Source organism: Bombina bombina, chromosome 1, assembly GCF_027579735.1.
Source record: "Bombina bombina isolate aBomBom1 chromosome 1, aBomBom1.pri, whole genome shotgun sequence".
Classification (NCBI taxonomy): Eukaryota; Metazoa; Chordata; class Amphibia; order Anura; family Bombinatoridae; genus Bombina; species Bombina bombina.
Genome location: NC_069499.1, coordinates 559,826,398 through 559,841,949, shown reverse-complemented (window position 1 = coordinate 559,841,949; position 15,552 = coordinate 559,826,398). Strand labels below are relative to the sequence as shown.

At 36.4% G+C, this 15,552-nt stretch overlaps 1 protein-coding gene across 1 annotated transcript in view; it reads left to right on the top strand.

Annotated features, from left to right (window-relative positions):
- VPS8 (VPS8 subunit of CORVET complex) overlaps window positions 1-15,552 on the top strand; it is a 478,663-nt gene that overhangs the window by 242,550 nt on the left and 220,561 nt on the right. The window contains 2 exon segments of the mRNA XM_053698746.1: window positions 11,908-11,979; window positions 12,490-12,609. Of these exon segments, the coding sequence (XP_053554721.1) occupies window positions 11,908-11,979; window positions 12,490-12,609 (192 nt within the window).

Genomic DNA, 15,552 nt, shown 5'->3' with positions numbered 1-15,552 from the left:
GCCTATAAGGGCAAAAAAGTAAGTGTTGTTAACATTTTAACATAGCCTGAGGAAACAGCCTGTGGTGGCTGAGAAACATGTCGCTGTTTTTAAAATAAAAGTTTTTAAATATACACTTGCCTTTATCACAATTATTCTGCTCCTGTTTGGGGGCAGAGTGTGTGTGCTAGTTCTATCTTCCAAAGTGGTGATTTTCTGCATCCTGCAAATTGGGATTCCAGAGTCCACTGGGCGGGCTGAGAGGTCCCAGTACTGCTGATATTGCACCTGGTGGTGCTTTTGTTTCCTGTAAGTACAACCTTGAATCCTTTTTTATCTGGTGTACAAACGTTACTGGGCTATGTGTGTGCCTTTTTTGCCTTATAGGGCATCATAGGATAGGCCCTCGCCAAGGATCATCTCTATCTGGCTGGAGACACCAAGTGAGCTGGACCACTGTTTGATGTTCCAGGCTGCCACAATAGCACCATTTGGGTGCGCTACGCTTGTGAGTATATTTCCTATCCTGCTGATGTTTTGTATCTGACTGCCGTGACGTTACTAGGCCATGTTGGCGCCTCTTTCCTTTTTTTCTCTTATAGATCACGCCACACCAGGATGACCGTCCTATGACAGAGAGCTGCCTTCTTTCTTTTGGATTATTCTTTGTGTGGACATTTTGTTATTTGATTATACTAATATCATCTGGGTCCACTTGTGAGCATATCATCTCTAATAATCTGATATATGTGTGCTAGGTTTATTGTATATTCTCTTAATTATCTGTATATATCTGCTTACTGTTTGCTGCTTATTGTTAGCGCCCCCTAGGAGTGTGGTGTATGTTCTATATGCACCACCCTCCTTATATCTCTTTATATCCTCTTCTCTTTCCATGTTTTCTCGACTGAATGACTGGGTATTTTTGGGAAGTGGGAAGATACTTAAAGCTTTGCTGGAGTGTTCTTTGCCTCTACCTGGTGGCCAGGAGTTTAATTCCAACTAGTAATTGAATGGTTTCGTAGACTCTCCATGCCAGGAAAGAAAATAATTTATCATGTAATTTTTACATATTTGTGAACATATAGAACAATCTTTACATTGTTTACTGGCAATTTATGAAAAATGTAAACCAAATTGATACCATAAAGCTGGTTGGTGAAATAATTTGCAACCATCATAGTCTTAAAGGGACACTTAACCCCATTTTTTTCTTTCGTGATTCAGATAGAGCATGCAATTTTAAGCAACTTTCTAATTTACTCCTATTATCACTTTTTCTTCGTTCTCTTGCTATCTTTATTTGAAAAAGAAGGCGTCTAAGCTTTTTTTTTCTTGGTTCAGGACTCTGGACAGCACTTTTTATTGATGGATGATTTTATCCACCAATCAGCAAGGACAACCCAGGTTGTTCACCAAAAATGGGCCGGCATCTAAACTTACATTCTTGCATTTCAAATAAAGATACCAAGAGAATAAAGAAAATTTGATAATAGGAGTAAATTAGAAAGTTGCTTAAAAGGTCATGCTCTATCTGAATCACAAAAGAAAAATAATTGGGTTCAGTGTCCCTTTAAGCACGAGTGCTAAATTATGTGCTGTTCCTTGAGTTCTAAATAGAGCTTAACCCCCTTTCTCTTAATATTTATAATGGTAAATTGATTTTTAAAGAGTTAATATTTAAACAGACTTAAAATGTTTATCTTATAGCATTTATTATCATAAAAGACCAAGCAAAAAAATCTTGGAGATTCTATTTTCGTATGTATTTTATCATATTTGTATTTGTAAAATGTGTGCACTAGCTCACTGAGAGAAAAAAGTAATGTGCAGCCCAAAGAGAAGAATGTTGGCATTGCAAGCAAAAAATAAAAGAACTATAGGTAATTTAAAGATTATCAGTTAATCTAATATTAACCTCTTAAAGGGAAATTAAACCCAATTTTTTTATTTCATTATTCAGATAGAGCATAGAATTTTAAACAAATGTATTTATATTATCTAATTTGCTTTGTTCTCTATGCTTAGGTAGGCTCAGGAGCAGCAATGCAGTACTGGGAGTTAGCTGGTTATGCCTCTTGTCATTGGCTCACCTGATGTGTTCAGCTAGGGCATGGTAGTGCATTGCAACTCCTTCAACAAAGGATACCAAGAAAATGAAGCAAATTAGATAATAGAAGTAAATTGGAAAGTTGTTGCATGCTGTATCTGAATCACGAAACAACATTTTTGTTTTTGTGTACCTTTAAGTGTGGATAATGGCAAGTGTCACCATCTGCATAGTGATTAAAGCCATCCTTCCATTTACTATCTGCTCTGCATTGCTGGTGAAATCAGAGGATGCTGGTGTCGTCACCATGCCCAAGCCCCGGGAACCCAGAAGTGTCAGGCTGCTGCAGGTACCTTAAAGGACCACTAAATACAATATAATTTAATAATTGACAAATACAAAATATAAGAAATGCAATAGCACTTAGTTTGAATTTGAAATGAGCAGAAGAATATTTTGTAGCAAATTTAAATTGTTAATCCAATTTTCCCTCCCTCTATATCATGTGACAGTTATTAGCCAATCACAAAAGGCATATACGTATATTCTGTGCACTTATACAAATCTCTCAATTTTCAGCTCCTTAAAGTCCTAGAAACACCCATTTTAAAGGCAATCACCTGCTCAGATAAAATGATTACTGGTATAAGGTTCCAATGGATAATAAACAGTATGAGATTATATATAAAAATGTAAATTATGTGTAGTTTAACTCTGAAAACTGTTGGCTTTGTAAATTCCGCTGAGTTTCTATAAAGTAAGTGGTGCCACCATGTTTGCACTTAAGTGTTCTTACCTCTCTCCTGCTGAGCACACGTAGATTTAAAACAAGCAATACAAGAGAATGTGCTAACAAGGTTGTGTGGAATATAGCATTGTATAAGTAATTATCTAACAGGGTTTCACAGAGCTTTGTTTGCACAGTCTCTTTTATTTTAAACAATATTTATATATATATATATATATATATATATATATATCACCCTGTGCAAAGTCACACAGTAATACAAAATAATAATAAATTATAAAAATAAATAACAAAAATGTTAACAAAAACACAAGTGCATCGATACTGAAAGAGATACACTCACCAAAATAAAAGTTTTATTCCTCAATGATCTTCAATGTAACAGTTCCTCGAAAGAAAAAAAACAGGGACATAGCGTAACTTTGTAACAATCTTCCAATATATTAAACAGGTGGTAAAGTACTCACATTAGTCAGAGCCGCTATAGCTCTGAGTATCACGCTCTATAACAATCCCACCAGCAAGCTGGTTCCATTCAAATAAAATATTTTTTTTTATTTATTTTTTTTAAATCTTTTTTTTATTGAAGGAAAAGAACTATATATACAAAATACAAAATGTAAGGTACAGGTTAGAGCTCAAATATTCACAGCATATTTGATACACAGGGTTGTACAGTATCGCAAGATAATTGACAAACAGTAGTGTACCTGATAAGGATCTTTCCCTATTATTTTCTCCCCTTAGCTTTAATCAAGTCACTCATGGACTTTTAAATTGATAAGTTATGATAGGCAGGGGTTTTATCAGTGCACATATACACAAAACATATGCTTCCCTGAGAAAAGTTGTACAAAATTGATCAGTTATGAGAGACGGCTGTATTGGCCATAATTGGGGATAAATAAGATCTATAGGGCCAAACTATATTTAACCCCTTAATGACCACAATGTACCCTGTATGTCACTGGTCGTTAAGGGTTTTTTCAGGACATAATAGCACAAGTCTAGCAAGAACACGCTATTAATTCCCTCCCTCCAGCAGGCTTTGTGGAATAGAGCAGTCTCAACGCTGGTGGCAAGACCGCGCTATAAAATAATCAAGTCCCAAAAAAAAGGCCAGCGACATACAGGGTACGTCGCTGGTCCTTAAGGGGTTAAGAGATATTTGGTGCGCATAGTTATACTTGAGGGAAATGACTTTATTGCTATGTTTGCCCCTCAGTGTGAGATAGACAGTTCCATGTCCTTAGCATCTATAAGCAATTACAATTAGTGACATAGGAACACAGCTGGGAATGTAAAACATATTATAAGACAGTATTGTGTAAGAAGGTAAGATGCTAATATGCTATTCAATTAAGCCTCACTATATTGGAAACTGAGGAAATTAGGCATTCGGCATACAAAGGCTTAAACTCTAGCGGGTGATTCTAATTGCGAGTATGTCAGCACCTTCAATGTACTTGGAACTGCTATAGCATGTATATTAGTGTTGGTTATGTCCAGCGCATAGCCTAAGAGTTTCCCACTCGCCCAACGGCCCCGGCCGTAAGCCGCTGAGCGAGGGCCAAGTTGTCAGTGTGCTAGACTTATTTGAATCGATCTTTGCTTTATAAGAGCTCTGCACTAACTGTGTCCGCAGCGCCAAGCTACCATTAGGCAAGGTGAAAACATGTACTCATAGGAGTGAGTAGTATATAACAGCACCATATATAAAGGTGTAACTACGTCCCACATGTAAAGATGTGAATATGGTAGGGAAATAAACAGAATTAGCCTGAACATGTTACAGAACCTGACCTCTCAAGGTTTAAAGTAAACATCACCAGAATTACCAGTGTCCATTCAGCATGGCTGCAGCCAAGAACAGTTAGTACATTTGTGGGTGTCGCCAGTTATTTTCTTCCACAGTACATTAGTCAATATTTAGTAATATTATACACATTTTTTGCCTTCACAACAATATAGGAAATAACCAATTAACTTTTAAACATGAAAATAATGCTTAACTACAGATATTGGTAAATAATGTTCCTCTAGAGAGCCATGGAAAAAAGTAAAATAAAACTAGATGTTTGCTAGCGAGTTTTACCCAGTGAGCTCAGTTAGGTGTACGCTGTCTGAGAAGGGTATCTGCAGACTACCCCTCTCCTGTGTCTGGAAAGTGTCCATCGCTGTGAAAGCAAGAGGTGTCCTTAATCGGAGCGAGTGTATGATTCCACCATCTTGTCTCACCAGTAATTTTAGGGTAACAGTTATGCCAATAATGCCCTGCGGGGTCTTCAAAGCATGTAGCTGACTGGCTCCCCAGTGTCTCCATTTTCCATATACCTGTGTACCAGCTGTAAATAAGTCTACCCGCTTGTGTCATAGTGTGCTCTGGGGTTAATCTCCGCTTCACTTTCTTTATCTCGGCTGTCATACCTTTCTGTGAGCCCCCAATGTCCTCCAGAAGCTCAACGTGTCTCTGATTTGGATCTGCTCGCTGGGGCCTGCTTTGTGTTCCCGCGGGTGTCAGTATTTGAAGAGCAGTTGATGCCAGGCGGTGGTCCCCAGTGTCAAGGCCGCCCAGTTACGATTCCCCCTCCTTTGGTAAGTAAGTAGCCTGAGGCGGGTTTAGAATCCACCGGCTTCTGTGGCTCTCCGTGACATGGGGTATAGCTTTGTTGCATTGTGGGTTCCTTGTGTACCTCTGCTCCTGCTGTTAGGTGCGCTGTAGAGTTATTGCCATTTTGGCTGATAAATTCAGGAAGACTGTCTTGTGGAGTGCTCAATGTATTCTTTGTACATATTTTATTTCTTAGGAAATCGTAAGGGGCTTTGTCTATTAGTTTGTCAAAGAGTCTCTCTAATTTCTCAAAGGATGGTGTTGAGTAGCAGTATGACTCCAATTCTTCGCTGTAGGTCATTGTGGGGGATAACGCGAACAGTGCCATTCACAGCTTTTCTGTTCACAAGTTTCCTGGTGTATTTGTCAAAGAGTTCCCTTAATATCTAGTTAGAGGGAGATAATGAAGAGATTCAGTAAGTCGAGTCTTCAACTGCACTGATAACCCGGTCCTTCCCGGGGGGGAGGTGAATACCTAATAGTAGGCCACCACCTTAGGCCTCGTTCCGATCTGAGTCCCCAATATCATGAAAACGGCATCTTATTCTTGCTGTACAATATTAATAATCAGCGGATTATTAAGGATTCTGTTGGAGCCTGCAGAAAATGCGTCCTATTCAGAACACTGCACGGACACGCCCCCCATAAAATATTTAGTTTAAGCAATACATGTGAATTCAAATTGGGAGTTATAAATCACTTTACAAGGTTTGACTTGCAAAATACTTAAAAGAAACTCCATACTGAAGCACTATACACAACTATTAGAACCGCTAAGCCAAGTCCCAAGTGTGTATCAGAGTTCTAAGTGATCTCCACCCCCTCACGTGATGTTCCTCCGTATTTCTATTCTGACATACGTTTCACCACTAAGGGTGGCTTTTTCAAGGATCTCTTTGAGAGTCTATATTGCTTGATGTCCCTAATTGTCCTCGACAGAAGAGAGAGATAAGAAAACTTAAGTTCAAACATATTGGCACCCAGTACTTTACAGAAACTCAGTGGAATTTAGAAACCAACAATTAAGTTAAAGGGACATTCCAGCCAAAATTGGAATCCATGTAGATCCACTTCAGTTTTGAATAGAAGCATTTTTGTAATATACATGCATTAGCAAAAATGCTTCTAATAAAAGCTATAGATGTTTCAAAAGTGTATTTAAGTATGCACCGTGCACTAGCATTTTAAACAAAGCAGTTGCTCAGAGAGCCTAAGGTGCTTGTACCATCTGGTAATGACTCAATTTGTTAATTGCCGACATGATACAAGACTCTCAGGCTCTCTGAACAGCTGCAGTATTTAAAAAGCTGGTGCACTTAGAATATATAGCTATGCTTCACATGCACGTGCAAAGAAAAATGTTAACACTAAAACAGTGATAACTTTTACTAGAAGTGTTTTTGCCAGTACATGTATATTGCACATATGTTTTTTTTTCAAAGATGTAATTAATCTATGTGCATTTAAATTTTGACCGGAATGTCCCTTTAAATTACAAGAAAATGGTACAAAATAAAGTAAATTGCAAAGTACTTTATAGAAACTAAAACCTTTACACATATATCTTTAACATTTATATATATGTTTATATATGTAGCATGATAGAAAAAAATGGCACTCTCTGGAATTGAATAACTTATTACATTTAATAATACCCAGTTAGAAAGCGGTCATAACGTTTCAGTATTCTTACAATCCTTTGTCAAATGCCTGTACATGATTCACTTGCTGCAGTGAATCTAAAAACATTTGTTTGCATGAACAACCAGCCATGGTTTAAATGTGTCTTCGGAAAACCAAAAACTCATTGCTATTAGCCATTAGCTTACATTCTTACACAAAAAGAAGAGTATGTCACCTCTCAACTCACTCGAGTGATACGTAACAGTGAGCATTCTCTACTATGTTAATACAACTCGATGAGATGGCCAATAAACCTCATGGCACGAGGATGATATGACACACAGTTGGTTCTAGACACAAAGAGAAACCTATTAAGGAAGCCTAAGAGACGACCACGAGAGAGGAATATAGAATTACTTATGGAGTATCGCATCGGAAACTGACCCACTCAGTACGTAGAAACTGGAGACTGGTTGAGTCTGATTCATTCTTACCGTTTAGCAATATGAGGGCACCGAGGATGGTTTATCGAAGAGCTCAGAATCTGAGGGACCTGCTGGTTAAAACAGACCCAAGGGCTTGTTATCAGAAGGATACATGGCTACATTCATCGAAGAAAGGATGCTTTCCATGCGGTAGTTGCATTATGTGCAGTAGCATGTTGAAGGGTCTAACGTTCCAGCATCCACATACAAATAAAAGGTATGCCATTCACCATAGGCTCACTTGTACCAGCGATCATGTTGTATATATCCTTATGTGCCCCTGTGCTTTGGTATACGTCTGTAAAACTGTGACCACCTTTAAAGAGCGTATGTCGAATCATTGCTCTGCCATCCGCAAGCATTGAAAGAAGGTGAATCGGACCAACCTGTCGCTAGACATTGTTTACAGCTGAAACACAGTGTATCCAGTATACGTACATTGATCATGTGCCACCTTTGACACGTCGGTGGCAATAGGGGTTAATTACTCTTACGTCGAGAGTCAGATGGATTCATGATTTGGACACAGTAACAAGCAAAGGCCTAAATACATTTATGGATTATAGTCCTTTCTATGGCAATTGATTCATTCAGACATATGGACATACCAGTAGGAGTGTACATGATTGTTCGATCTAGTAGAATCTCACTGGTTTCTACCATTCATCAATTGGCATTGAAGACATGCATTTGGAAATAGGTCTAAATGTGACCCTCTATAGGATGAGGTTGAGTTTGTTTGGTTCCTCTAGCTTTTCTTTAGTTTAAAGGTCTATCTTTGGATCTACTGTCGTAGGACAATGTAGGATATAGATTATTTCCAGAGTCTGTTAATTTATCATATTTATAGGGAAATATAACAAGATGTAACGTGAGGTGTCCGCAATATTGTTTGCTCATATAATTAGCTAGATGCACACTATGTTGCTATGTTGATTTGTAAGCACATTTTGATATAGGTATTTATGGCAATGCATATATATATATATATATTTATATATATATACTGTATATATATATATATATACAATGTTTGAAGTGTATGGTTTGGCATGATACGTTGCCATGACATCCATCCTAACATTGGACCTCCACCCCCTGGGGCGTCACATTTGTGACATCTATATGGAGGTTGCGGTTGCCAGTAGGGGTGTGTATTTTGTGGTTGCGTACCTCATTTCAACTGTCCTGTGTGGTGTTGTTTTGTTTGCATTGTTACCAAGGCAACTGCTCTCCATGCGTGTACGAGCATGAGTGGCGCTACGTGATGACGTCATACACGTGAGACACATTTAAACACGGCTGGTTGTTCATGCAAACATATGTTTTTAGACTCGCTAAGGTGAATAGTGTGCAGGCATTTGACAAAGGGATTGTAAGAATCCCGGAACTTTATGCCGCTTTTTAACTGGTATTAATAAAGGTAATATTTTATTCAAGTCTAGAGAGTGCCGTTTTTTCTACATGCTACATTTTTACATTTGGATGTGCACCCTGGCAATCATTTGATTTAAGAATGACTGTGCTTATCCTGTTGGGACTTTGATGTCTATATATGTATGTATGTGTTTATATGTGTATATATGTCTGTAAATAAATAAATACACATATAAATACATACATATGTACACACATATAACTATATATATTTAGACATGTAGATGCATGTATCTCTATGTTAAAGCCCTTTGCAGCCTTTTTTTTCTAACTCTTGAGAACTCTTATCTTTGAGTCCTTATAACTTTTTTATGCATTTTTTAAAAAAATATTTGGTATCAGACAGTGTTATTATGAGGGTTACACCTGTTAAATGTATTTTTGATGTGTTTTGCGTAATTTTTTATTTGAGCATAACAGTTAACCAGAGCTCTAAGGTCGTGGTAATCATACTAGCGTAAATCGCAACTGTGTGCACGAATTTGCATTTACTCTTAACAAGCGGAATTTAACTTACACTCAAATGGCCATGAAAACCCAATATTGCTTGCGCGCAAACAATAGTGCGCCACTTGTAATCTGGCACTAAAACATGTAATGTAATATAATTGTAAAAAATAAATCTGCATATTATTCTAAAGCTAATCTTTGCTTTGAACGCATCATGTAATAGTAAAAACACACACTTTATTACATGAGGAGTTCTCTAGGATAACATAATAGAGCCTTGTTTTAAAGCCCAGAAACCCCTCTTTTAAGAAAAGCCCCTATAAAATATTAAATAGCCAGGTGTGCATTTGTTTGAGAAGTTTTTATGAGTATAGAATTTGGGGGAAAACACACTATTGTTTACAGCCTTTTTTATTAAAATGATAATTAAAATATGTATTTTTCCACATGTTTTGTTGTAGAGTTCTCTCATGTAATTATATATGCATAAAATAGTGGTATAGCTTGAATCTGCTGGGTCTGCAAAATACACCAATAGATTATATGTGTGATTTTTTTCACTGAAAAATGGCCTACTGTAGGACTTAACTGTGAGCGGCATCTAAAAATGCCAAAATACCAGAGGTGTAAAATGGTTCAGTGGTTAAGGGTTTATTATTGTTTTGCATTCATATTGCATAACTAGGTAGCCATTGCTCACTGGCCAATATGAAAACCATTTGCAGCTGTATTGATGGAGAGTGACACAGGTCTTCACAGCTTTATTCAGCTTTCTTTTTGTTCCTGTTGCTACTTCCTAATGTTTAATCAATCGCCAGTTAGTTTTAAGTTCAAGTGAATTTGTATCTGTAATAATATTTATTCATAAGCCATAAACAGCAGATATAATACTTTTAGGTAGAAACCACAGCAAAAAAAAATACAAATATATGTAGCTAACAGGCAGTAATGTGGAAAATAATTTTAAACTAAGTTATTAAAGCAGTTCTACCTTACTACATTAATTGAATTTGCTTTTCACGTGATGATAAATTGATCAATTTACAAAGGACTCTACATTGTTTTTTGTTTTTTTGTTGTTTCGGTAACTGTGCAAACTCCAAATGCTGCAGTATGGAAGACCTCCTGCATGACCCCAGAACACCATTTACTTGCTCCAATCCCCCTATAACTTTTTTTTTATCCTGCCTGGGGGAATATTTGCTTATTATCCACAACACGACTTGGCTTTAGTTCAAAGAAGAAGGCGTTTTACACCAAGCGTTCATCTCGCCTCTGATTTCTTTTTTTTCTGAAGCACAATCCTCAAGAGATTCTAACAAAAATTAAAATGAAGTTTATTCAACTCCCTCCAAGCTTGTAATTGGTGAAGAGAGAGAAAGATAATTGAGTTGTTGGGAAAAAAAAAAGCAGATGATAAAGAAGTGTCTGGGAAGTCCATGAACAAGAATACCTTACATGACTTATCAGCTGGTCGATTAAAAGGTATCACAGTCTGAGATTTGAGAAGCAATTTGCGCTAAAAGTGACAGGTCATCATAACAAGGGAGCCATTTTTCTAATGTTGTATTAGAAATTACACTCAAGGGGAAATTACTGGAATCACGTTAAAAATGTAAATGTACTAAACTAGTCTGTTCTGTGCTGATCTAAAGATATATATATATATTCACTAGCTTTGAGCATTTATACAATCAAGTGCATATAAGTTTCTTAGTAACAACAAAGGAGAAAGACATTTAAAAAATGCTTGAATACTAATAAAAACATCTGTATTAAAAAGATGTAGGCACAGCACCAATAGCAAGGTTTCTACACATCATGCTATTGTTTTTCTTTGTTTGCCAGCAGCTGTCTTGAAAACCATTCTCTTATTTTAACAGCTGTTCGTTCAAGCATCTTCATACTGGGTGCTGCCATCTTGGAACTTATTCATTCTTGCAACGACAGCAGTGCACAGATCAGTAATGTCAGCTTTTTGACAGATTACAGTATTGTACAGTATTGTACAGTTCAAATTAGCATCCAGAAGGGAATTTTACATTTCTGCATTGCTTTGTATGATTCATGTGGTCTTTTTTGTATGTTTATGTATTTTTTTTTTCAAATTGTGTATAAAAAACACAAAAATTAAAACCTCCTTTTGTGCTAACCTGAAGTGCACAATAGCAGCAGTGAAACTCATCTGTGAATGTTCACCACTTCTGTCACATGATGCTAGAATACGTAAGCTCCAAGATGGCAGTACTCAGTATGAAAATGCCAAGCGTCACCAACCAGCACCTGTTAAAGGTTAAAATAAAAGAACTGCTGTCAAGAGAGCTGCAGGCACAGAAGGAACTACCACAGCATGACTAGTAGTAATTATTCTGTTCCAGCAGCTTGATTTCCCTTTAAAGAAAACCATCTTTTTGATGTGAGAAAAAAAAAACATCTCAAGTGAATTAATAGCTGCTCAATGTTCTACTTTATATATAATAAGCCATATAATTTATGTTAATATATATTGTTTTGTGCCTCTCAGACATTTGAAGATTTCACAAATGATAAACAAGCAGTGGAACATCAACAGAGGATAGTGGACATCTTACTGAAGGTGAGAATGTTGTGGAACCATGCACATGTGTAGAGCTGCTCCTTAAAGGGACACTAAACCCACATTTTTTCTTTCATGATTCAGATAGAGCATGCAATTTTAAGTAACTTTCTTATTTACTCCAATGATCAATTTTTCTTCGTTCTCTTGGTATCTTTAATTTAAATAGCAGGAATGAAAGCTTAGAAGCCGGCCTATTTTCGGTTCAGTACCCTGGATAGCACTTGCTAATTGGTGTCTAAATCAGCCATCCATTCAGCAAGCACAACCCAGGTGCTGAACCCTAAAATGGGACGGCTCCAAAGCTTTAATTCCTGCTTTTTCAAATAAAGATACCAGAGAACGAAGAAAAATTGATAATAGGAGTAAATTAGAAAGTTGCTTAAAAAATTGCATGCGCTGTCAGAAATAAGAAAGAAAGAAATTGGGTTTAGTATTCCTTTAAAAGGGTCACTACCCATATATATATCTTACTTGAACACTACTGAACCTTTCCCTTTTTTATTTCAGGTTATGGTGGAGAACTCTGACTTTACACCATCACAGGTGGGCTGTCTATTTACTTTCCTGGCTCGACAGCTTGCCAAACCTGACAATACGCTCTTTGTGAACCGCATGCTTTTTGATCAGGTGAGGTTTCATTCAGAATATATCCTATAATTTATATCACTCCTAACTTAATAATTTGCATCCTTACTTTTATGTTTTCTTAAAGGATTGTCAGTGATTAAATAATAAAATAGTTCCCAGTGCTGAATAGTTTTAAAAAAGCCTATTGAGATAAAACACAAAGATGTGGAATAAATATGATATTACCATGAGCATAAAACAGCTCAGTGCAGCAAACTTGGTCTGATATTTTACAAAATCTAGAATTTGAGCAGATTAGATGGATCTGCAAGAGGTTCCTGTTAGTTTAATAAAACACGTACGTTTTTATTCTCTACGCCAGTTGCGTATGTTTCCATATTTCTTTTAAATATTTTTTTTGAGGTTACAAGATACCGACAACAGAAATGAAATAATGCACATGTAAAAGTCATATTAACCAGACAATTTACAGTACTCATTAAACAAGAATTGTAGTACTAATAATGATAACCACTGAGCACTATGCAGGGAATCAGTAAGAAACTGATTAAGGGGTACAAATATAGCACTCTGGAATGTATGAAAAAGTGTAAAGAAATTTTATGTTAAAAAATAACTTTTATTAGATCATGTTAAAATCAGGGTTAACATACATATTAAAATACACATTGGTCTACTACCATATAGCCATGAGATAGTGGCTATAACAACAACACAACCAAGTAAGGATTCGTGTTGAGTTAAATATAGAAATGACTACCAACGATTTCCTTGGAGGGTGATGCTATTGGTCTGCCAGGATATTGGGTCCTTTCAACATTGATATGAGGACAAAAGAATATGGTAAATGTTGTGTGTTAGATGGAAGGGGAGAAAGTTATACTATTACTCCAAGTAAGTTTGAGAAGAATAAATCAATGGAGCAATCGGTATAAAACCCCTAAATATGAAATATTATACGTTTTATTGGTAGTTGTTAGGATTTAATAATTATTGTCACTTGAGTGGTTGGATAATAAGTAATAAATGATTCTCCAGTAGTCAGGAAAAATCTAACTGGTTACCTTTGAGTATCTAATATAAGTAGTGAGGTGAATTCTATAACAGTCCTATGGTCAGGAAAAGCCTGACTACCTTACCTTTATTAATACCATGGATGGCAAAGTGATGTATAATTCGCTAGATATATAACCATCCAATAGTTAGGAAATGCCTGACTGTTACCTTGTTAGTACCTGTGTTATAGACAATAATAGATGATATAATATCGTCCAGTGGTCAGAAAAGCCTGACCTGTTACCCTTATTAGTACCCTGTGATTTAGGATAGAATAGTCTGGAAAAGCTGATTAATTAGTAGATCATATATGAGGGTCTTATAGAAAAATTGGGAAAAGCCCAAATTGTTATACTTTTTTATTACCATGAATTATTTAATTATTACCATCAGGAGTAACTTTTTAACCATAATAAGAGCTTGTGTTCAAACAATTCCCAGTTGAAAGCTTCCATATAACTTTACGTTGTGGCTATTATAGTTGTCCACCCACAAGGTTAGGATAAGCCTGACCTCTGTATTAATATCGTGATCCAATATGTTTAACAGAGACGGTATCTGTTAGCTAGACTTATCCAATAACGGTAGCGTAACTATATCAAGGTTTGACCCCCTAGGCGGTTTAAATTCTAAAGGTTTAACTAGTCATTTATATTATTTAGTAGTACACCAATTATTTTTTTTAAAACAACAAGAAGGGAAAGGGATTGCCACTGACCGCGTTTCGTCGTGGTGCTAGTATCAAAGGGGCAGTCTCACTCTGTCTTCGTGAGGTTTTAAATACCCTTATCTGTGAATGGATTGGCCTGTCAATAAGGGGCTTGATTTTTAGGCATCGTTTATGGTGAGGTGTGGGTATGTACTCATAGTGAGTTCTGATTGGTATTTTTGCCGTGTTGATTTAGCGATATTCGTACATTGAATATAGTTTATATTGTATATGTATTAAGTAAGTTACTTATATTTTATGTCCACATAATTTTTTCCAACAGAAGAATGACTGACACATTTTTAAACCAATGAGAACTAAATAATAAGAGATTATTGACAGGCATCAAAACCAATGAAAATGATGGGATTTCAAAAAGATGTGTAACAACGAAATTTAATCATAAAATAAGTATATTTGAATGACAGTGCTTATGTGGACATAAAATATAAGTAAGTTACTTAATACATATACAATATAAACTATATTCAATGTACAAATATCGCTAAATCAACACGGCAAAAAGACCAATCAGAACTCACTATGAGTACATACCCACCCTCTCCACCAATAAACGATGCCTAAAAAATCAAGCCCCTTATTGACAGCCAATCCATTCACAGATAAGGGTATTTAAACCTCACGAAGACAGTGTGAGACTGCCCTTTGATACAGCCACCACGGCGAAACGCGTCAGTGGCAATCCCCCTTTCCCTTCTTGTTGTTTTTAAAAAAATAATTGGTGTACTACCATATAATATAAATGACTAGTTAAACTTTAGAATTTAAACCGCCTAGGGGGTCAAACCTTGATATAGTTACGCTACGTTATTGGATAAGTCTAGCTAACAGATACCGTCTGTTAAACATATTGGATCACGATATTAATACAGTGGTCAGGCTTATCCTAACCTTGTGGGTGGACAACTATAATAGCCACAACGTAAAGTTATATGGAAGCCTTTCAACTGGGAATTGTTTGAACACAAGCTCTTTTATGGTTAAAAAGTTACTCCTGATGGTAATAATTTAAATAATTCATGGTAATAAAAAGGTATACAATTTGGGCTTTTCCCAATTTTCTATAAGACCATCATATATTATCTTCTAATTAGTCAGCTTTTCCAGACTATCTATCCTCAATCACAGGTACTAATAAGGTAACAGGTCAGGCTTTTCCTGACCACTGGACGATATTATATCATCTATTATTGTCT